Source organism: Typopeltis vanoorti, chromosome 12 (assembly GCF_054136105.1).
Source record: "Typopeltis vanoorti isolate ZY-2024b chromosome 12, IOZ_Tvanoo_1.0, whole genome shotgun sequence".
Taxonomy (NCBI): Eukaryota; Metazoa; Arthropoda; class Arachnida; order Uropygi; family Thelyphonidae; genus Typopeltis; species Typopeltis vanoorti.
Window position 1 is genome coordinate 135441443 of NC_143560.1, and position 23346 is coordinate 135464788.

The following is a 23346-nucleotide window of genomic DNA, read 5'->3' on the forward strand; positions in this document are numbered from 1 at the left end:
TATTTGTGCCTATGGTCCTACAGAAGGTTCTACTAAGGTAGAAGTGGAGGAATTTTTTGAGGCTTTAGAAAAAGCAACTGACACAATGAAAAAGGAAAAGTTGGTACTTGTTGGGGATCTAAATAGCAGAGTAGGAAATGACTGTGAGACATACAAAACTATTTTGGGAAAATTTGGAGAAAAGAGCAAAGCTAATAATAATGGCAAATGTCTATTGGATTTCTGCTCAGGACATGGACTGGTTATTACTAACACCATGTTGTAACATAAAAATGTGCACAAATTCACATGGAGAGAAGAGGCTAGGAATAAGAAAAGTCTCATTGACTATGTTATTGTTGATAGTGATGTTTTCTCCCTGGTCCAGACACCAGAGTGTACAGAGGATTTGAAATTGGAAGTGATCACTATTTAGTCTTGAGCAGGATAAAATTGAATTTCATATTGAGAAGAATAACATGTAAGAAAGTTTTAAAGCGAATAAAAGTTGAGCAGCTCTCAGATGTGAACTGTAGACTAAAATACACAAAGATTATTGAAGAAAAAATGAAAGAGTTTGAGAACAGGAATCAAACCTTGGAGATTCAGTGGCAAACTCTGAAGAAAACATTGATTGATTCTGCCAGAGAGGCATGTGGTGAGGTTATCTGTAAGGATAAAAAAATCAGAACTCCCTGGTGGACACAGGAAGTTAAAGAGGCAGTGAAGGAAAAGAAGAAAGCATACCAAAAGTTCCTGTCAAATAAGTCAGCTTGTGCTCTTAGAGAATATAGAGACAAATGCAAGAATGCTAAACACTGTGTAAAACTAGCTAAACAAAAGTCATGGGAGGACTTTGGCAAGAATATAGAAAATAAATATCAAGAAGGTGGCAAAATATTCTGGAGGTTGTTGAAGAAGCTTAAGAATGGAGGAAAGAGTGCTGTAAAAGGAATTAGAGATGATAAAGGTGACATGAAAACGGAAGAAAAAGATATCCTTGAAGTATGGAGTAATTACTTTGAAAAACTGCTAAATGAAACAAGCAGTGATGACAGCACAGTGGTAAAAAACACTGACCAGGCATGCAGTCAGGAATACATATCCATACTAGAAGTAGAAAAAGCCATCAAAGGCTTGAAATGTGGAAAGGCAGCAGGAGTAGATGATATTCGACCAGAAATGCTGAAGTATGGTGGTATAAGAGTCTTACAGTGGCTGCACTGCATAGTTCAGAAAGCCTGGACAGAGGGACGAATTCCCGATGATTGGAGTAGAGCTCTCATAGTACCCATATATAAAAAGAGAAATAAAACTGCATGTGAAAATTACAGAGGTATTTCCCTACTGAGTGTTCCTGGCAAGATCTATGCAAGTATACTTGAGAAATGGTTGAGAAGAATTGTGGAAGAAAAGCTTGGTGAAGAACAAGCTGAATTCAGGCCAAATAGAGGCTGTCAGGATCAGATCTTCACTGTACGACAAATAGTCGAGAAAGCATGGGAATATAACAAAGATCTGTATTTAAGTTTTGTCGATTTGGAAAAGGCTTATGACAAGGTGCCAAGAGAGAAGCTATTCAATACGCTTCAGTTATATGGTGTCAATGGGGCATTATATCAAGCAATACTTAGTCTTTATTTGAGTTGTAAGTCAGCAGTTAGAATTGAAGGAAGTACAGGAAGATGGTTTAATGTTAAATCTGGTGTGAGACAAGGATGTACATTATCCCATCTGTTATTCATTATCTATATGGATCACATTATGAAGGAAAGTGGTATTAAACCTGATATCAAAATTGGAGATGTTAATGTCAGCTCTTTGCTTTATGCGGATGATGTTATACTTCTAAATAAATCTGCTACAAGTCTGCAAGATTCTCTGACTAAATTGAATAGCTGTTGTAATAGATATGGTATGAAGGTCAGCAATAAAAAGACAAAGACAATGAAAATAGGCAGAATCATTGAAAATGTCAACTGTGTTGTGAATGGAGAACCTGTGGAACAAGTAAAACATTTCAGCTATTTAGGCACGATTTTTACTGAAGATGGTAAATTAAATATAGAAATAGACAACAGAATCAGCAAAGCTGGTATGGTGGGAAGTCAATTGAATAAATTCATATGGAATAAGAGAGAAATCAGTCGGAACACTAAATTAGCTGTGTACAAGACAGTGTTCAAACCAGTTTTAACTTATGGATCTGAGAGCTGGGTCAGAAGTAAAACACTTGACCAAAGACTAGAGACCATGGATATGAGAGTCCTGAGAAAGATTATAGGCATGAACAGATGGCATCAATGGTAATATCATATTAAAAACGAGGATATTAGGAAAGAACTTGACATTGTCAGCATCCAGGAATTCGTTAGCAGAGCTAATCTCAGGTGGTATGGTCACTTAAACAGAATGGGCGAGGAAAGATTAGCAAAACAACTGTTCTCTGCCAGGTTGGCAGCAAAACGACCCAGAGGAAGACCAAGATATAGGTGGATTGATACGGTACAAAATGCTTTAGACGATAGAAATATAAGATCTGATAATGTTGGAGTCTTGACAAGTAACAGACTGATTTGGAGGAAAATTGTAGATAGGAAATTAAAAATTATGTAATTTTTTTCATGTAGTACTATCATATCCTGTACACCCCTTGAGGGTACATGGCAGGAATTTGATGATGATGATGATGATGATGATTAATGGTCACGTGGTGTGATATGTTCCTCCCTAGCTTAGTATACCATACTGTATAATAGTTTATATCCAGGCAAAATATAATGTTCTTTGTCGGAGTTGAGAATCTTTTTAAGAAGAAGAAGAAGCCTCGAGATAGCATAAATCTTACTCTTTTGCATACTTCTGTAATATGTGGTTTCCAGCTTAAGTTGCTGTCTACTTTTAATCCTAAGTAAGTTATAATATTCACGTTTTCTGTCTCTATATAATTTTGGTTACTTTTACAATTCCAGTTATATAGGAATATATAGATGGAAAAATTGGTTTTACTATTAAGTATTTTTGAGTTTAAAACTTATAAATTTTATTTTTGCAGCATTGAGAGCGAGTTTGTTCATATGAAACCAATTTGTTACTATTTGCAAATCTATGTTGACCATATTTTGCATTTCATTTACAGAATTTGCAGTGAATATCAGTGTGGTATCATCTGCAAAAGGTACTTGATAACTGTAGGTCATAGAAGTCATTGATGTAAATTATAAATAGTAGTGGCCCAAGCACAGAATCTTGGGGAACACCACATTTTACTTGAACAGAATTGGTGATCTAGACATTAAATAACTCTTAAACTAGTATGTGCACAGCCTCCAGTTATCTTAATAAAATATGGGATACTGTGTCAGTCTTTCTGGAGGTCTGGAAAGGCTGCTCAAGTTAGCTTGTGTTGATTCTGTGATGAATAAATCAAGTTTGTGAAGTTCAGCAGCATGTGTTCATTGTTTGTTTCTGTCTAAACCCATACTGGTTCTTAGAGAAGTGTTTTTTTTCTAAAAAAGTTGCTGATCTATTTTTTTTTACTAATTTCTCTAACATTTTGGAGACAACTGAGAGTAGGGAGATTGACCTGTAGTTTTTAAAATCATTTGTGCATCCTTTTTTATATATTGGTATTGCCACAACTTTCTTAAATTCTGTTGGAAACACACCAGTCATCAGCTATCAGATATTCCTGGCACTTCTGCACAATGCCGACATTAATATTATTGTGGCTCAGAGCAGAAGAGTTTATAAGTTTCATTATAATATTTTTGATTTCATTTTCACAAGTAGGAAAAAAGTACATTAAACTCTAATTTCTTTTAAGTCTGCAATTTACGGATGGAGTATTATGACTATTTACAAGTTTTTCATTGGCAGTTAAGAAGTAATTATTAAATCTGTCTTCTAACGGTCTTTCACTGTGTAAATCTATATGATTGCTGTCCTCACTGGGAACCTATAAACAAGGGAGTAAGGCAAGGCTCTAGCCTATCATCATTCTCTTCACGATCTATATGAATTCTATAGTAAGACATTGGAGACTCACAGTACATAGTTATATCCCAATTACCAAACACACTAATATGGACACAACACTGTTTGCATATGACAAGGCCATACTTGCAACTTCTGAAATTGATCTGCAATACTCTATCCATCATCTTAATCTAATAGTAATATGGAAATTTCAAAAGAGAAGACAAAGGTACTTGCCTTTAAAGGAAGAGAACCAATAAGAAGTAAAATCTGTTTAGACAATACAATTATTGAACAAGTCAACTCTTTCAATACCTTGGATATCACCTAACCTACAGAGAAGAAAAATACATAGAAATAAAAATTACAAATTTCAGTAGAGCTTTAAATATTATAAATCAATTATTATTTTTATGACTATTTTAGCCTATTTTTGTTTAGGAGTACCCCTTTTTTATAATGTCATTGGCGTTTTACTCATTTAGGGCATACTGATGTTTTATTTGGACAGATATATGAAGAATATATAGGAAGGAAAACCAGACATACCTTTGTGGGATGTTGCTGGCTGTCTTCTTTTCAGTGGCATCCTGGCATATGGTGATATAAATTCATTGTTGAAGGGAAGAAGTATGACTGAATGGAAGGGGGGGGGGGTCAGAAAAGTGGGGTTTGAGAAATGTGGGAGAATTATTGGTGAGGCAAGAGGTATGTGAACTTTTTTGAAAAACCCGGGTTTTTTATATTTTTTAAATTATTAAGGGTGTGCAGAGAATACTTTGGGATGGGGGTGAACATCAAAATTTTTGTGGAAGGGAAAGGATATTATGGGATAAGATCAGGGGTGGGAGAATGGGGTATGAGCCGTTTCGACTCTGCATTGTCTTCGGAGCTCATGGGGGAAGTGGAGGCTATGTCATGCTGGCTTGGTGTTTCTCTCTGACAGAAATCTTAACCTAATGGAAAGTTTGAGACTGGCAATATCACAAGGTAGCATCTGCTATGGGATGGAGAGGATAATTGGGTTTATGAATTTTTTGACAATCAGTATATCCAAGGGGGAGGGTTAGAAACGAACAGTTTAGCCAAATAGTTAGCGAAATCTTTACTTCCATTTACTGCCACACTTCTTTTATAAAAAATTCAATACATTTTAAATCCTTCATTTGAAATTTAGTTTTAAACAATAATAATATCTTGGTGCACTTGGATGTCACTTCCTTAATCATTTTTCTGACACTAAATTTATTAAGGGGTGCTTAAGGGTCAAAGCTGTATAACTGAGAGGAGACCTCCACATAGCCTTTAAAGGAATGCGGAGAACCGACCAGGGCTTCTGACCTAATGTCCAATCCTCACCTTCTCGTGGTGCACCCTGTTGGGTATCTACTTTGATACTGAACGAACGAGGATGGGCTGGCAATTTGGGATTTAGCCGACCAAATTGTATTCTTATTGGTTAAACCAAAATAAAAAAATGATGGTACAACATGACAAAATTTCATGCCGGCTGGGGCGTCGCCCGGTTAAACAAGGCCCCCGTTGTTTTCGCCGGGGAACCAGGGCGAACAGCGAAAAGTCAGCTACTGGAACAAATCTGAAAACAAACCCCAACTCTACATCACCAGAGTTAAAGATCGGTACTATCAACGTAAGAAGCCTGAATGGCAAAGAAATGGAGCTAGCTGAGGAATTAGATAAGTACCAGATCGACATAATAGGGGTGACTGAAACAAAAAAGACCAAAACTGGTGAGATCTTTCTGAGCAATAAATACAAAATGTTATATTCAGGCAATAACAATCAAGGAAAAGAAGGAGTAACCATAGTATTCAACACAAAATACGAGGCTAATCTTCTTGAATGGCAGTCAGTCTCAAGTAGAGTAATGTGGGCAAATATGAGAATGGGGAACTGGACAATGAGACTTATTTGTGCCTATGGTCCCACAGAAGGTTCTACTAAGGTAGAAGTGGAGGAATTTTTTGAGGCTTTAGAAAAAGCAACTGACACAATGAAAAAGGAAAAGTTGGTCCTTGTTGGGGATCTAAATAGTAGAGTAGGAAATGATTGTGAGACATACAAAAATATTTTGGGAAAATTTGGAGAAAAGAGCAAAGCTAATAATAATGGCAAATATCTGTTGGATTTCTGCTCAGGACATGGACTGGTTATTACTAACACCATGTTCCAACATAAAAATGTGCACAAATTCACATGGAGAGAAGAGGCTAGGAATAAGAAAAGTCTCATTGACTATGTTATTGTTGATAGTGATGTTTTCTCCCTGGTGCAGGACACCAGAGTGTACAGAGGATTTGAAATTGGAAGTGATCACTATTTAGTCTTGAGCAGGATAAAATTGAATTTCATATTGAAAAGAATAACATGTAAGAAAGTTTTAAAGCGAATAAAAGTTGAGCAGCTCTCAGATGTAAACTGTAGACTAAAATACAGAAATATTATTGAAAAGAAAATGAAAGAGTTTGAGAACAGGAATCAAACCTTGGAGATTCAGTGGCAAACTCTGAAGGAAACATTGATTGATTCTGCCAGAGAGGCATGTGGTGAGGTTGTGTGCAAAGATAAAAAAATCAGAACTCCCTGGTGGACACAGGAAGTTAAAGAGGCAGTGAAGGAAAAGAAGAAAGCATATCAAAAGTTCCTGGCAAATAAGTCAGCTTTTACTCTTACAGAATACAGAGACAAATGTAAGAAAGCTAAACAGTGTGTAAAACTAGCTAAACAAAAGTCATGGGAGGACTTTGGCAAGAATATAGAAAATAAATATCAAGAAGGTGGCAAAATATTCTGGAGGTTGTTGAAGAAGCTTAGGAATGGAGGAAAGAGTGCTGTAAAAGGAATTAGAGATGATAAAGGTGAAATGAAAACAGGAGAAAAAGATATCCTTGAAGTATGGAGTAATTACTTTGAAAAACTGCTAAATGAAACAAGCAGTGATGACAGCACAGTGATAAAAAACACTGACCAGGCATGCAGTCAGGAATACATATCCATACTTGAAGTAGAAAAAGCCATCAAAGGCTTGAAATGTGGAAAGGCAGCAGGAGTAGATGATATTCGACCAGAAATGCTGAAGTATGGTGGTATAAGAGTCTTACAGTGGCTGCACTGCATAGTTCAGAAAGCCTGGACAGAGGGACGAATTCCCGATGATTGGAGTAGAGCTCTCATAGTACCCATATATAAAAAGGGAAATAAAACTGAATGCGAGAATTACAGAGGTATTTCCCTACTGAGTGTTCCTGGCAAGATCTATGCAAGTATACTTGAGAAACGGTTGAGGAGAATTGTGGAAGAAAAGCTTGGTGAAGAACAAGCTGGATTCAGGCCAAATAGAGGCTGTCAGGATCAGATCTTCACTTTACGACAAATAGTCGAGAAAGCATGGGAATATAACAAAGATCTGTATTTAAGTTTTGTCGATTTGGAAAAGGCATATGACAAGGTGCCAAGAGAGAAGCTATTCAATACGCTGCAGTTATATGGTGTCAATGGGGCATTATATCAAGCAATACTTAGTCTTTATTTGAGTTGTGAGTCAGCAGTTAGAATTGAAGGAAGTACAGGAAGATGGTTTAATGTTAAATCTGGTGTGAGACAAGGATGTACATTATCCCCTCTGTTATTCATTATCTATATGGATCACATTATGAAGGAATGTGGTATTAAACCTGATATCAAAATTGGAGATGTTAATGTCAGCTCTTTGCTTTATGCGGATGATGTTATACTTCTAAATAAATCCGCTACAAGTCTGCAAGATTCTCTGACTAAATTGAATAGCTGTTGTAATAGATATGGTATGAAGGTCAGCAATAAAAAGACAAAGACAATGAAAATAGGCAGAATCATTGAAAATGTCAACTGTGTTATGAATGGAGAACCTGTGGAACAAGTAAAACATTTCAGCTACTTAGGCACAATTTTTACTGAAGATGGTAAACTAAATATAGAAATAGACAACAGAATCAGCAAAGCTGGTATCGTGGGAAGTCAATTGAATAAATTCATATGGAATAAGAAAGAAATTAGTCGGAACACTAAATTAGCTGTATACAAGACTGTGTTCAAACCAATTTTAACTTATGGATCTGAGAGCTGGGTCAGAAGTAAAACACTTGACCAAAGAGTAGAGACCGCAGATATGAGAGTCCTGAGAAAGATTAGAGGCGTGAACAGATGGCATCAATGGCAATATCATATTAAAAATGAGGATATTAGGAAAGAACTTGACATTGTCAGCATGCAGGAATGCGTTAGCAGAGCTAATCTCAGATGGTATGGTCACTTAAATAGAATGAGAGAGGAAAGATTAGCAAAACAAGTGTTCTCTGCCAGGTTGGCAGGAAAACGACCCAGAGGAAGACCAAGATATAGGTGGATTGATACGGTACAAAGTGCCTTAGACGATAGAAATATAAGATCTGATAATGTTGGAGTCTTGTCAAGTAACAGACTGATTTGGAGGAAAATTGTAGATAGGAAGTTAGTAATGATGTAATTTTTTCATGTAGTACTGTCATATCCTGTACACCCCTTGAGGGTACATGGCAGGAATTTGATGATGATGATGATGATGATGATAAATTTATTAAAAAAAATGTTCTCTTCCCCAGATAGAAGGTACTCCCTCCCCCTGCCAATTTCTATATTGAGCATTTGAAAAACATACTCTTGATACTGCTAGTTTCAAAACTTCTATTTGGTTAAGATATATTGATGATGTGTTCTCTATTAGACAACATGACTTAGACACAACTCTTTCCCCCCCTCCATTTCAACATTCAGCACCCCACAATCCAGTTCATCATTGAGAAATAAAATAACAGCAGCCTGCCTATTTTAGGTGCTTTAATCACAATTGAATTTGAAGTTGGCTTTCCTTCTCTACTCTACTAAAAATGCACTTCCTCCCCTCTCTGTTCCAGATGTTTACAAGGTTACTCGTTCTTACATCTTATCATATTATGGTTAGATTGGAAGATCTGCTTCACAACACAAGAATAATAAGAAAATAATTAATATTTATTTCATTTATTTGCTGATATTTTGCTAGTATTATATAGTATTAAATAGTTTGTCACAGCACAAACAGCAACAATTCAGTCAACAGTGGGACCAGTTTAAAAAATTGTAACAGACAACACAAAGAACTAGATCCTAATTGGCACCATCTATTGTTAGATATATAGAGAGAGGGGGAAAAAAAAATCTTAAAATGACTGTCTTCCAGATTTTATGGTAAATTGATACAGCCATACTTGTTGAAGTTTTAGGTAATGTTTTTAAATTGCTGCTACTGATTCTCAAAAACAATCTGACGTATAATGACTTCTGTATAGTGTTTATTTTCTTCATTTGGTCCTGTGTGATGGAATATCACTCCATATACATATATGATGGATGAAGTAAAGGCATGGTTGGCTAGTTTCAGCTTACTGTAACGATAGTACAGAATATGCCAGGTCATCATATTCTCCTGGATGTGATCAAGGAGAGAGTTTATCCTTGGGGCGAGAGTTGCCAGTTCAATATATGGTTTAAATGTGGTGAAGAGGTGATATTTATTAAACACTCTAGATATCTTTTTATTTTCAGATGTGCACCCTAAATGTATGGGGTGTTAACAGTTTTGCTGTAGTTTTGTATATTAGGTTGTGAGGAGGATTTTCATTAACATTTAGTATTTTGTCTATTTGTTGGGGATTATAACCATTGGTTAAAAAAAAAAAGTTTGATGCAAGTGAGTTCAATGCATTGTAAGTAAGAGCATTGTCATCAGAGCATATGGCTCTGGCTCTGAGTTAGTGTTATTAGGATATCATACTGTTCAGCGATGAAGGTGTGATTGTGTCGCTATTGACTCTGTTTGGTAGAACATAAAAAAATGCATTTGGCGGTATCGGTATGACAAGTTGGGACTAGCAGGCCATGCCTTGGATATCCCTTCACACAGGATAAAATGGAAGAAAACAAAAGTACTAGAAAAGTCATGTCAGAGAGATTGTTTTTGAAATCAGCAGCAGCTTTAAAACATTCCTCAGAGCTTAACAAGTATGGCTGTATTGATTTACCAAAATCTGGAAGACAGTGATTTTAAGATCAATTTAATACTTGTTTCTCTCTCTTTATCCAATAATAGATGGCACCAATCAGGACTTTAATTCTTTGTTGTCCATTACAAGTTTTGAAACTAGTCCCAATGTAATTTGTTGCTGTTCATGCACTGTGACAAATTGTTTTTGTGCTCTGAAGATGGTGGATGTGATATCAGCAAATAACTTAAAGAAATATTATTATTTTCTTATTATTCTTGTCTTGTGAATCAATACTATTAAACAAATTGACATGAACTGCCAACACATATTCCTTTCTGTTCGTTGGGAGATCTGCTGACATCTGCTTCGATGAACACAAAATCTGCTGTCACAATTATGGTCAGGTCTAGCAGACCATGCCTTAGATACAGAGAATCAGATGAAAGAAAACAATCATGCTCCATCACAGTAAATACCAACTTGAAAGGCTCTTTTTAGAAGCAGTAGCAGATTTACAAAAAAAACAGCCAAATCTTAATATGCTTGTATTAAGATTGGGAAACTTTAATTCTTAGGCTTCTCCCCCTCCCCTCATGTTAAACATCTAAGGCTTGCTATCAGCACACATAGAGAACAACTCTCATAAGACTTGAGTTTTTGTATAGAGGTGTCTCAGCAACAGAGATGAAATATTGAAATAATTAAACCTACTGTTTAATTATTTCTCTTTGTGCTCTAGTTATTCTATTAAAGTATATCATGAGTGTAAACCATCACCCATAAACCTGAATACCAGTTAATTATACTTAGCGTAATGAATTAAAAAAAGATGCTGAAATAGGAAATGCTGTATAGTTCCATGGAGGTTAAGAAGTTTTATATTTTGAGAAAAGGCCTGATTAAGAAGTGGCTAATGAACGTTTATTGTTTGTTGGAATCTGTTGTGAAAAACGATGTTCAGTCTGGTAGACTGATTAAGTACTTGTTAAACAAACCAATAATAGAATGAGTGAGTCAGAGAATGAATTTATCCTTTAAAGATAAAAGATCCCCAAGTATAATTTTATTTAGACCTTGGATCCAAATAGTTTTTGTAGTAATTAATTGAATTACATTCACCATGTATATAGTTTTTAATTTCATTAAACATATGTATATATTTAATTGGTCTCAAGTTAAATAATTTCCTGGATTCTTAAAGGAATGAGTTTAAAAGTCATTGTACCACTTGGATTGAACTCTTATTAATTTATTTAATACTTGGTATAAACACAGTAAGGATACATCAAGTGCATACAGAACTCACATACACATCAACAAAATTGGTACAGTCTCTTTACAGATATAAACAGCTACATGATACTGCTGGACTTTTGCAAAAATCTTTGAGAGAATATCACAAAGAAAACTTTTACATAAATCATGGCAAATGTGAATGGACATAAAGCATGGATAAGGGTGATCCAGGAGAATGAGAATGACTAGTGGAATGCAAGGACTAAAGCTAGTACTGTTTAATCTATATTAATGTTTATAGAGAATGATTTGAGAGGAGAATATTTGGATATTTACTGATGATGCAAAAGTGGGAAGCAACAGTTAATAAATGTGATGTAGAGATCCTGCAGTATTATTTTAAAAAGTGTGTGACAAAGGATAATGGTTGTTTAATATGTCTCTTTGGGGTGAAAAGATCACATAGTGTGTATTACATTGATGGTACTAGATTCCAGGAAATTGATGATGATAGTGGTTTGGTGGACGGAGTTCATGCTCAGAGGGCAAAGTGCAGAAGTTTGCAAAATAATCTGATTATTACTTGGACATTGAAAACAGACTGACAAGAAGAGAGAGGCTGGTTATTATCACTCTGATAATGCTATGATATGACTGCATTTTGATTTGCATAAATTTGGTTACCTGGGTTTCTTGAGGATAGAATTTGTGGATAGAGATGTCAACGGGTCTGTGGATTTTAATTGCCAAATTAGATTTTAATTTCAAATTTTAATTGCCAAACAGAAAAGAGGTGTCATCTTAGAAACTGTTAAGTTAATAAAGGGGTTCTGTACAAAAGTTATTTTTCAGTAAATGTTTTGTAAGAATGCGGTTAATCAAAGTCTGGAAATTAGATTTTTTGCTGGGAGAGTGAGAAATGACTGGAATTAATTGATAGAGGTTGATAAATGAATGTGAATATTTCCCGTTGATATCACGATGCCAAGCATAAATGTGTGAGCCCGATGTTTCCATCTGTTAAACCTCTGCTACGACCTTTCCTATGTCTTTCCCCCATTCCTTCCGTACAACACATAGCAGTCCTCATAAATGCCTCATCTCAAATAGGGAATGAATAATACACTGAACTGTTTGTGCATATTTGTAACCTTCCTATGAGAGATTTCAGTGAGGAGCTGAGTCGCTGGGTAGTTAAATAAATAGTACGAATTCAACACAACTTACTTTAATCACTGCTCTCAGCACACTGAACAAACATTTAGGAATTTCTTGAGTTTTTTTCTTGATGGACCTGTGTTTCACTCAGGATTTCTCCATGAGTGCGGGTTACACAGATGCCTCCAATGATCTCAATCTTGAGCCTCTCTCTTCCATGTTATACCCATAGATTTCACTAGTGGATCTTCTCATCTTATAGGTGGTCTTCCTGGTTTTCTCTTTATTCCTGTTGCCAGTTGAATATTCTATATGTCCATCTGTTATTCCTGAGTCTGGCTATGTGACTTGCCTATCTCATCCTGCTTTCATATACTGCAGTTACCATATCTTTTAAGCCTGATCTCTTTCTTAGTTCCGTGTTTCTAACATGTTCCATTTTGCTGATGTTACAAATCCTAAGTTCTACCTAAGTTCTATTGCACGCTGAGAGTCTCTTAGTATTATTCTGAGAGTCTCTTCTTTTCTTGTCATGTTCCATGTTACATTAGAGGAGTATGTTTGTTTATTATATAAAATAAGTTTTTTTTTTTTTTTTACTATTTGTGTTTTTTCTTTATTTTAATATACATTCCTCTTAACGTGCAGTATAATAAAATGATTCGTAATGTGTTATTGTACTTCGGGATCCTTTAATTTTTAATGGAAAGGGGGGGGGGGGGGGGGCACAAAAATTTTGCACTCAGGAGTCGCAAACCCACGGAACAGCCCTTGATGCCGAACACAATCTGCTTTTGTGGCTTATGAATATTCTTCCAACTCTATTGAAAACAATTGCTTCTGATAGTGAAATTGCTAAGAAAATACAGTGTGGATGCACTAGATGTAACTGTCTTATAAAAAAATGCGTTGGCTGTAGATTCATGCATTGAAATCTCAAAAAAACCTCCTTTGATGAATAGACTCCTTTTGACAAAAGAAAAATGGAAACATTCATTAGCTACAGATTTTACTGTTTCTGAAGAGTTAATTAATTTAGCAAAATCTGATAAAAATAATAAATACTTCCAGTGTTTTTTTCTTGTGGGTGGGAACCCCTGTATATATGTAAATAGCATAATAAATAACTGAAAAGTTAATGTTACATTATTTTAAACACTAAAATGAGACTAAAAATTATATGGTAAATTAGTACCATGTGAAGTGCTAGAGTTACAATTGGGACTTCTGTTATGATGATTGACAACTGCAGCTCTTGGACTCAGATGATACAGTGTTCTGTATCAGGTGAGTTTTGACTTTTTTTCTTTTCATTTTTGTTGTACATATGTTAATTTAGCGGTTTTACATTGAGTTCATCTATGGTAATAAGGTAGTAATATCGTAAAATGTCTTAAATAGAGTGAAAAGAAAGTAAATGAAAATTTAGTACTTTTTTTTTCAGATCTAGTACCTTTTTCCTGCATAAGTTAGTACAAAATATTTTTGCCGGGTGGTCACCCTGGTTCCAAGTCTATGGTTCGGCAAGACAGAGTAACCTATGGTGGTTGGATCCATCATCAGGCTACACGGATAGCTACTGGTGCCTTTCGCACCTCACCCACTCAAAGTCTCTATGTTGAAGCAAATGAACCAGCTCTATCACTTTGACGGAAACAGTTGTCTCTTAATTACGCCCTAAAAATTAAATCTCTCCCAGATCACCCTACATGGAATAGTATCTTCTCTCTGCATTGGGAAGCTCAATATCACACACCTCCAACTGCTATACATCCTTTTGGTATGCGTATCAAAGAAACTGTGAATGCTGTTAGTATAAATGTTGATAACATTAGCTACACTAAACATAACAGCATTCCTTCATGGCAGATTTGCACACCATCCTGCAGCCTCTCACTTTGTCAGCTACGGAAATCTTATACCCCATCATCCATTTACCTGCAATTGTTTAACGCACACAGAGCAGCACATGCTGATTTCTTACCCATCTATACTGATGGTTCAAGAACTAACACCTCTGTTGGCTGTGCTGCTGTGTTTCCTGACATTATCATCTCAAATCAGATCCCACCAGACTGCAGTAATTATACAGCAGAGTTACATGCCATTCAGCTTGCACTTGTGCATATAAAAGAAAACTGCTACCAAAGGTGTATAATTTATACAGACTCATTGAGCTCTTTACAAGCTATCTCTTCTCCTATGTATAATCCTCATCCAGTACTTTATGAAGTGCTACACCTGCTTCACAAAATGAAAATCCTTAATTTCGATGTCCAGTTCTGCTGGATTCCCAGCCACATCAGAATCAAAGGAAATGAGTGTTAAATCAGCTCATACCTTCTCCACATACTGTTTGACAGTTCCATCTACAGACAACTTATAAGATCAAAGCTAATTGCTCAGTGGGAGTTAACATGGCATGAAGCATCAACAAACAAATTATATAACATTAAACACTGGCAAAGAGAAGTGAGAAGGTTGTCCTTGCTAGGCTCTGCATAGGTCACAGTCACCCTACGCATTCTCATTTACTGAGAGCTGATGACCCTTCCATATGTGAAAAATGCAACACACATCTCACTATTCATCATATTCTTGTAGATTGTCAAAAATTTACATGAGAGAGAAATGCAATTTTCATCTATCTAACCAAGCCATATACACTCAGGGAAATGCTAGCAGACTCAGGCAAATTGCATGATGTTTTTAATTTTTTAGAAAGAATTAATTTGTACAAAACACATTTGACCATAAATTTGTTTATATGTAAATACTTTTTTGCTTAACTTAACTTTTATACATACATATTATTCATTAGGTTAAATCTGACCAATTATGTATTTTCATAAGCCTTGATCTTGTATATTTGTATCACCCTGCTGTAATTTTGCTAACATGTAAATACTATAATGCTAAACTTAAATTTTATGCATGAATGCTGTATAATAATTCCTTTCTGACTCTTTAAGTATTAGTATAATAATGTTTGGTATAATCTTACTATATGTAGACACTGCTTTCCTTGACTTCTTTTGTATATACTTATGTTAACTTATAGTTATCTGTTTATGTACTGCTGAAATCTTTGCAGTAATTTTGTTTATATGTAGATACTGCATCACTTAACATACATTTTGTGTATGCATCTTATTTACTACTTTTTCAAATAATCATATAGTGTTGTAGGACATCTTACCTATTTATGTACTTTCTAGTAATTCTGTTTATATGTATTGCTAAATTTAATTTTCATCCATGCATATTGTATAATAATCTCTTTTTGCCTATTTTTGTACTGCTATAAAGGCATCTATTATAATTTTACAAATATGTAGATACTGCATTCCTTGGGTTAGTGTTTCATATATTATGTATTAACTTATATTGTTAACAATTTTTTCACTACTGTAATAACCTCTGACCTTGTGTGTTGCTGTGCCCTCTGCAGCAGTTCTGTTTACCTAGAGATACTGCTTTGTGAAACTAGATTCTTGTAGAGACATATTGTTTACAAATTTCTGTAAATGCTAATGTTGTAACCTTTAGTATGGCACAGTATGACCTTTGTAGTTTTTGTGCCAAATAAACTATAAACCAACCAACCAAATCCCTATCAAGATAGAGTGAGGGTGTGTAGGTTGCAGAGTTTAGCTGACAGGCAGAGGAGAGGAGATATGATAGAAACTTATAAGTTACTAAAAGGATTCTATAAGACTGATACAGAAGAAATTTTTCAATACATGGAGAGTAGAGAGAAAATAGGAAGTCGCACTTTGAAGTTATCTAAGAGCACAGTTAGTAAGGGTGTGCAGCCTTGGAGAGTTGTAAACGAGTGGAATCGGTTGCCAGAGGTGGTTGTGAGCACCCCAACAGGTTTAGGGAGATGTATGATAGATATTATGGTAATGGATAGTGTGGGTCTCCTGCAATGAGTGTTTTGACTCCATGGAGTACTCTTATAAATAATAATAATTATAACTCTATTATTATTTTGTTTCTTAAACCAAAGCTTTGCTTAAATTTCAGGAAGAGTGCCAAAAATTCCAGGAAACCTTGAAACAGGTTAAAAAAACGATAGAATCCAATAAGCACCAGATTACTTTGCTTAATACAGAAATGAAAGAGTTGGACAGCCACATTTCTGAAATGGAGAGGAAGAATGATGAGGTATGTGTTACGTTATCTTCAGTATCTTGTGTTGACATCTGGTTATTTTTAATTTTGATTATTACATTTAGTTTCATATAAAACCTCAAATGAAAAAAATCAAATTTCATGTAAAATACATTTAATTAGTTCAGTGGAAATGGTGTGTGCATCCACAGCATTATGCCATCCAAAGCAAGAGCATTCTAAGTTCAATTCTAGTCACTGACAAGGGAAACTTTTTCTAAGCTTTTCTTCAACTGGTTCCTGAGTTGATCTCTGGATTGGGCAGGTGGGTTTTCTCTCCCAGAAACTTGGGTTTTTCATCCTGTAAAGTGAAGAAAATCAACTGTAGAACCCATACTATTTTATTATTATTTTGATAACCTCCATGGAGTCAACAGACTTATCATGGGTGGCCCACTCAGTCAGCAACATGCTTATCATAATGAGCTTTGAAGTTACCATATTTGCTGGCATATAAGACGCACTTTTTTCTTTGAAAATAGGTCTGAAAAAAGGGTGTCTTATATGCCAATACTCAGTTTTTTATTACTTTCATTTCTGGAAATTTTCTCTGTTCTGAGTTACGTGATTTCTTTCTTGCTTCCTTGCGGTGTGTTTGAGCATTCCAGTTACATTGAGTTCAGTGGATGCACATGCGCTGTCATCAACGATCAGCTGTGTTTCTGTTCGTTTAAACTTTCCAATTGTTGTTGTGAACGGTGATAAATTTCTACTGTTAAATTTTCTCTAAATTTCTTGACAAATTATGGCTGGAAAACGTCGACATTGCATACAAGCTACTTCTGATTGCGTATGCTGAAGAACATGGAAAAGGACTGCAGAGAAAAAAATAAACTCAAAGAATTGAAAACTCAGTTAGCTGTAATTCCAGGATGTCTAACTAGTCACCTTTAACCTTTAGATGTCTGTATTAATAAACCATTTAAGGGATTTATGAAAGAGAAGTGGAACAGCTGAATGCAATCTTCAGATTTTGAGATTACGCCATCAGGAAGAAGGAAGAGGCCTAGCATTTCATAAGTTTGTGAGTGGGTCAAAGTTTCATGGGATACTGTGAAAACTGAGACAGTGGTTAAATCATTTAAGAAGTGTGGCATTAGTAATGCACTGGATGGTACAGAGGACAATTTGTTGTATGAGGACTCAGATTCTGATTTAGAAGAGGTTTCAAGTGTCTCTTCATTTAGCTCTGGAGATGAATTTCTAGTTTTTGACGAAGAAGATTGAAAGGTGGGTACTGTTTCCTAGTTAGATTAGGTATTGTTGAAAGTAGACCTACTTATTACTTTATATTCGAAATACTGTAAATTCATTATAATATTCAGTGATAAAGTTTTTTTCTTAAAAAAAATCTGTACAAAAATGGGAGTGCGTCTTATATGCCGGCAAATGCAGTATTTACAGTACCTGCATTCACAATGCACTCTGGCAATGCACTCCACTCACCAGCAACTCTCCATGCAAAAAATCTACTCCTCATACTCTTCTTCATCACATCTTTATACAACTTCCAGGGATGACCTCTCGTTCTTCCTATCCTAACATCCACCCTTTTTTATAATTCCTATTGTATTAATCTGATAGAATCTCTTAACTAACTTGAAGGGGTATCATATCTCCTCTTTTCCTCCTATCCGCCAACCTCTGTAATCCACATTTCCTCAAATGTTCTTCATAGCCCACACTCTAGAGTCCTGATATCACTTTTGGTATTCATCTTTGGATCTTCTCTAGTGTTCCCATATCACAATGAAAACCAGGTGACCAAATCTGAGCACAACAGTCATATGTAGTCTGACCAATGTCTTATGTAGAGGCATCACCACTTCCTTATTCCTATATGTCAATGTACTTTTTATCATAGCAGCAATATGATGTACAGTCTTTACAACACTTGCAATGTGCCCTCGAAACTTTAGTCCAATGTCTACCATCACTCCAAGATTCTGAATCTCATCCACTTCCTGAAGTACATCTCCACCAATAGAGTATGTTGCCTTATATCTCTGTATCCCAAAGCGTAACACCTTGCATTTATTATTCTCGAATTATTAATTTATTAGTGCTCCAGGTAAGATTTTTGCATGCATAGTGGAGAAGAGGGTAAGAAAATTTGCACATGAGAAACTTTTTCACTTGATTATAAATTAAATTAAAGACTTGAAGAAGTTATATTCTTGTTTAATCCTTTATCCAAGTGTGAGCAAAGAAAGTTTGTGCATGAAGTATCTTCATGACTGGCTACATGTATGTTAGAGGAGTTGACTTCACATTATTGTATTAGGATCCCATAATGCAAAGCACATTCTTTTGGATGTGTATAATGCTATACATTATGGGAAGGGCCACTACCCAAACCAGTTTCAACCTAAAGGTCAAAAAAAGGTCTATTGAGGTCTCATTGGTGTGCTTTGCATTATTATTCTGGTTTCATGATCAGTTTGTTTGGGTGATGCATTTGAAGCTATATGTATAGATTCAACCATGATCCTATAATGAGATACTTGTTTTGCAACATGAAATCTCCATTCTGCCTTTGTATGAGTAACAACCAGCAGACTTTCAGATAGTCCATGTGTAAGAAATGTGGAGAATGAACTGATTTCTAAGAACTGTTATCTTACTTATTCTTAACTTTGAGTTTTAGCAAAGGTGCTTTTCAGTGATATTCATGTATCATATAATTTAATACTGCATTTAACATTTAATATTGCACATATTTTCAAATTTCATTTTAAAATTTTCATTGTTAAAAAAAAAATGAATAAGAAAAAAATAAACGGACCTGGGTCTGTTAAAGTGCTAATTGAAGAATGTACAATTCATGTTTACAATAGGTTCTGAAAAATACCAACCTCAACTCCAATACAAAACACAGCCCATCTCTGTATAGATATGTGCATCTTTCATTATTTCATTAGGAATGTACTTTGTCAGCATTATCCAAAATTTGACTGAGTAATTTAATCTTTCAGATGGATGGAAAATGCCATCAGCAACATGTGTTTTTATGTTTTTGAATGAGTTTTATTGCATTTTCATGAATTCTGCTTGTTGTACATATATGTGTGTGTGCCATGCCCAAGGGAACACACACATATGCACAATAAATGCGTTACCTCACCTTTATAGTTTCAAGATGACATTGAAATATCTGCTCATTGTCTGTTACTTCCAGTTCTCTTATCTCCTCCACTTCCTTCAGCGCATCCTACTCAATTCCATGAGTGCATGCACACACAAAATTTTTAAAATACTAGTATATGAGTTGCAGGTATTCTTGACCTTTAAAAGTAAACAAAATTCAAAATAGACCACTAAAGTGTGAGTTTTTTCATCTTCCATAGACAAAAACCAGAAAGATTTGTTAGGTCTAGTGATCAAAAGATAATTTTCTGGATTGCAACAGCTGATCCACTGATCATTGATATAATCAATGAGATACAGTTTCACTGTAGAGGAAAATCAGAATAGCACCATATGGTAGAAAGTATGGGCATTGACATATAAACATAGGTTCAGCATTTAACAGCAATGGAAGTTCAGTGCAAAGAATTGTAGATAAATATTACCTCGGGGGGGGGGGTTGCTTAAGGGCCATAGTCAAATAACTGGGAGGAGACCTTCACATTGCCTTTCAGGAATGTGGAGAACTGACTGGGGGTTCTGACCTAATGTCCAATCCTCACGGTCATGTGGTGTGACCCATTAGTGGGTATCTACTGGGTACTGAACAAACATGGATGTGCTGGCAATTTGGGACTTAGATGACCAAATTGTCCCATATGTTGGATTAAACAATCACAAATGAATACGATGGTACAACATGATGAGGTCTCATGCTGGGTGAGGCATCACAAGATCCCACTGTTTTCATCAGGGAACTAGAGCAAACAGTTAAAATTTAGTTACTGCAACAAGCTCCAACTGGGCATCTAGAAGAAGAATAAACCCAGCATCAGAATACCTAAAGATAGGAATCATCAATATAAAGAGTATTAATGGAAAGGAAACTGAACTTGCAAAAGAATTGGTAAAGTGCCATGTGGACATAATTGGGATTACTAAGACAAAAACAGTGAGAATTTACTAAATAATAATTATAGGATGTTATTTTCAGGTAATAATGATCAAGGAAAGGAAGGAGTAGCGATAGTATTCAACACCAAACATGAAGATAAACTTTTTGATTGGAAGGCAGTTTCAAGTAGAACTATGTAGCCAAACTTGAAAATGGAGAAATGGGCAATGAAACTTATTTGTGCCTGTGGTCCCACAGAAGGTTCTAAGTGGAGGAATTTATTGAATCATTAGAACAGGCAGCTAACATAAAGAAAATGGAAAAAGTGGTCCTAGTTGGAGATCTGAATGGCAGAGTAGGAAATGAATCCCATCAGGAACATTTGGGAAAATTTGGAGAAAACGGCAAAAGCTAATAATAATGGTAAGTATTTACTAAACTTCTGCTTAGGACACAGATTAGTCATTACTAACACCTTGTTTCAACGTAAAGATGTGCACAAGTTCACATGGAGAGAAGACATGAGAAATAGGAAAAGGCGATTTACTATCACTATCGTGGACTAAGTTAATGATAGTGATATTGTCATATTGGTTCAGTATACAAGAGTGTGTATACTGAACCAGAAGTGATGTAGAAGTAAATTAGAAGTGACGATTACATAATACTAAGTAGGATAAAAATGGATATCACATTGAAAACAACAGTATGTAAGAAAGTTTTAAAAGGAATTAAATTAGAGCAACTTTTACAGGTAAATTGTAGACTTGACTATACAAACATTATTGAAGAAAAAAAGAAACAAATTGAAAACAAGAACCAAACCTTGGAATCTCATTGGAAAACTCTGAAAAAGACATTGCTTGATTCAGCCAGGGCAGTATGTGGTGAAGTTGTTTGCAAGGATAGAAGAACAAGATCACCATAATGGATGTTAAATTGTGAATGAATGCATTTCCCTAAGGAATGTTTCATTCATAATTTGACAAGTTAAAACACTTGAAAAAAGGATATGCTTGTATTTTAGTATAAGTTGTATATAGCCTGACAAATATTGGATACCGTAATTAGTGTAAAACTTGTGAATATTTCCGTATAAAATGCCTACTAAATTGTATGTTAGACAATGAATTTGTTATATACATATTTTTTGTTAGAACTGATATAAAAGAATTACTGTGTAAATTGCATATAACCAACTGAGATTATAAGGTCAAAGTACGCGGGCAAGACACCGGATTAGTAAGTTGCCTCAAGCGGTCACGCATATGGCATGTGGCGACCTAAGTTTTCAAGATTTGTCTTAAATTTGTCTCAAAAATCTTGATCCTAACAACCTGTATTTGGCCTGAATCCAGCTTGTTCTTTACCAAACTTCCCTTCCACAATTTTTCTTAGTCATTTTGCAAGTATATATGCATAAATCTTACCAGGAGCACTCAATTGAAAAATACTTCTGGTTCTCAGATTGTTTTATTTCTCTCTTTATAGATGGATAGTTTTAGAGCTCTATCCAATCATCTAGAATTTGATCATCTTGACAAGGCTTTCTGAATTATGTAGTGCAGCTATTGTAAAACTTGTATACCTCTGTCTTGGAGAATTTATGGTCCAATACCATCTACTCCACTTCCTTTCCACATTTAACATATTTGATGTCTTTGTTTACATAAGTATGGATGTTATTCATAATTGCATTCCTGTTGAATATTTTCTTATCACTATGTTGACACTGTTTGTTTCTTTTAGCAATCTTTCAATGTAATTACTCTAGCCATTCAGCATTTCTTTTTCTTCAGTTCTCTTCCTACTTTTTCTTCCATTTCTAAGCTTTTTCAATACCCTCCATAACATGGAGGGTATTGGCACCTTCCTGATATTTATTATCTGTCTTCTAACGAAACTCTTTCCATGACAGTGCTTCAGATTCTTACGTTTTTCTATACATTCTCTAAGAGCAAAAGCTGGTTCACTTACAAGGAACTTTTAAGTGAGCCAGTTTTTCTTTCCTCACAGACAACCTGTAATTTCATTGATGACCTGGTCAAAGTTTCCTCCACTCTACTAAGAACGGTTCCCTTCATGTTGCCCATAGTCTTCTGATAAAAAGAAATCTGAAGAATCCCTAATAACCTGAACACAAGGCATGTGATCCTGATGGCATCCCACCTATTGTGTTAAAAAAATTGTGCCCCAGAACTAATGCCTATCCTGTATCACCTCTTCAGTCCATCCTATTCAACTGGCATCTACCCTACAACATGGAAACAGGTTCCATAACCAACACCCATCCCAAAGAAAGATGATTAAAGTCAACCAAAGAACTATTGTCCAATTGCTCTCATTTCTGTCCTCTCTAAAACTACAGAGAAAGTCATTAACAACCAACGCTTGAACCATCTAGAGCCATACTGACTAATCAGTGACTAGCAGTATGGATTCCACCTGTCGCAATCTACAGATTGAGTTTGACTTTCTAATCAAACTGCCGTCCTATGGTCTGCCTTCCAATCCTATCCATAGCTTTGCTAATGACAGTACACTCCTTTACATTTGACAAACCTTGTAGTGCTGAAGTATCAGAATTCCCAAGATCTACCACGAACGGGGACTTGAACTCGGATCTCTTAGCTATATCCAAATTGGGCAAGGACAACTTTGTAAACCTTAGTGCCACCAAAACTCAGTTCTGTCTGATCTCTTGCAAGAAAGAGCTCACTTCCCTTCCCCTTACCT

The 23346-nt window shown here is 35.5% G+C and overlaps 1 protein-coding gene across 3 annotated transcripts in view; it reads left to right on the plus strand.

Moving 5' to 3' along the window:
* SMC2 (structural maintenance of chromosomes 2) overlaps positions 1-23346 on the plus strand; it is a 555382-nt gene that overhangs the window by 74965 nt on the left and 457071 nt on the right. For all 3 annotated transcript variants that reach the window (XM_090401108.1, XM_090401106.1, XM_090401107.1), the window contains one exon: positions 16447-16583. In XM_090401108.1, coding sequence (XP_090257234.1) covers positions 16447-16583 — 137 coding nt within the window. The remainder of the gene's footprint in view (positions 1-16446; positions 16584-23346) is intronic.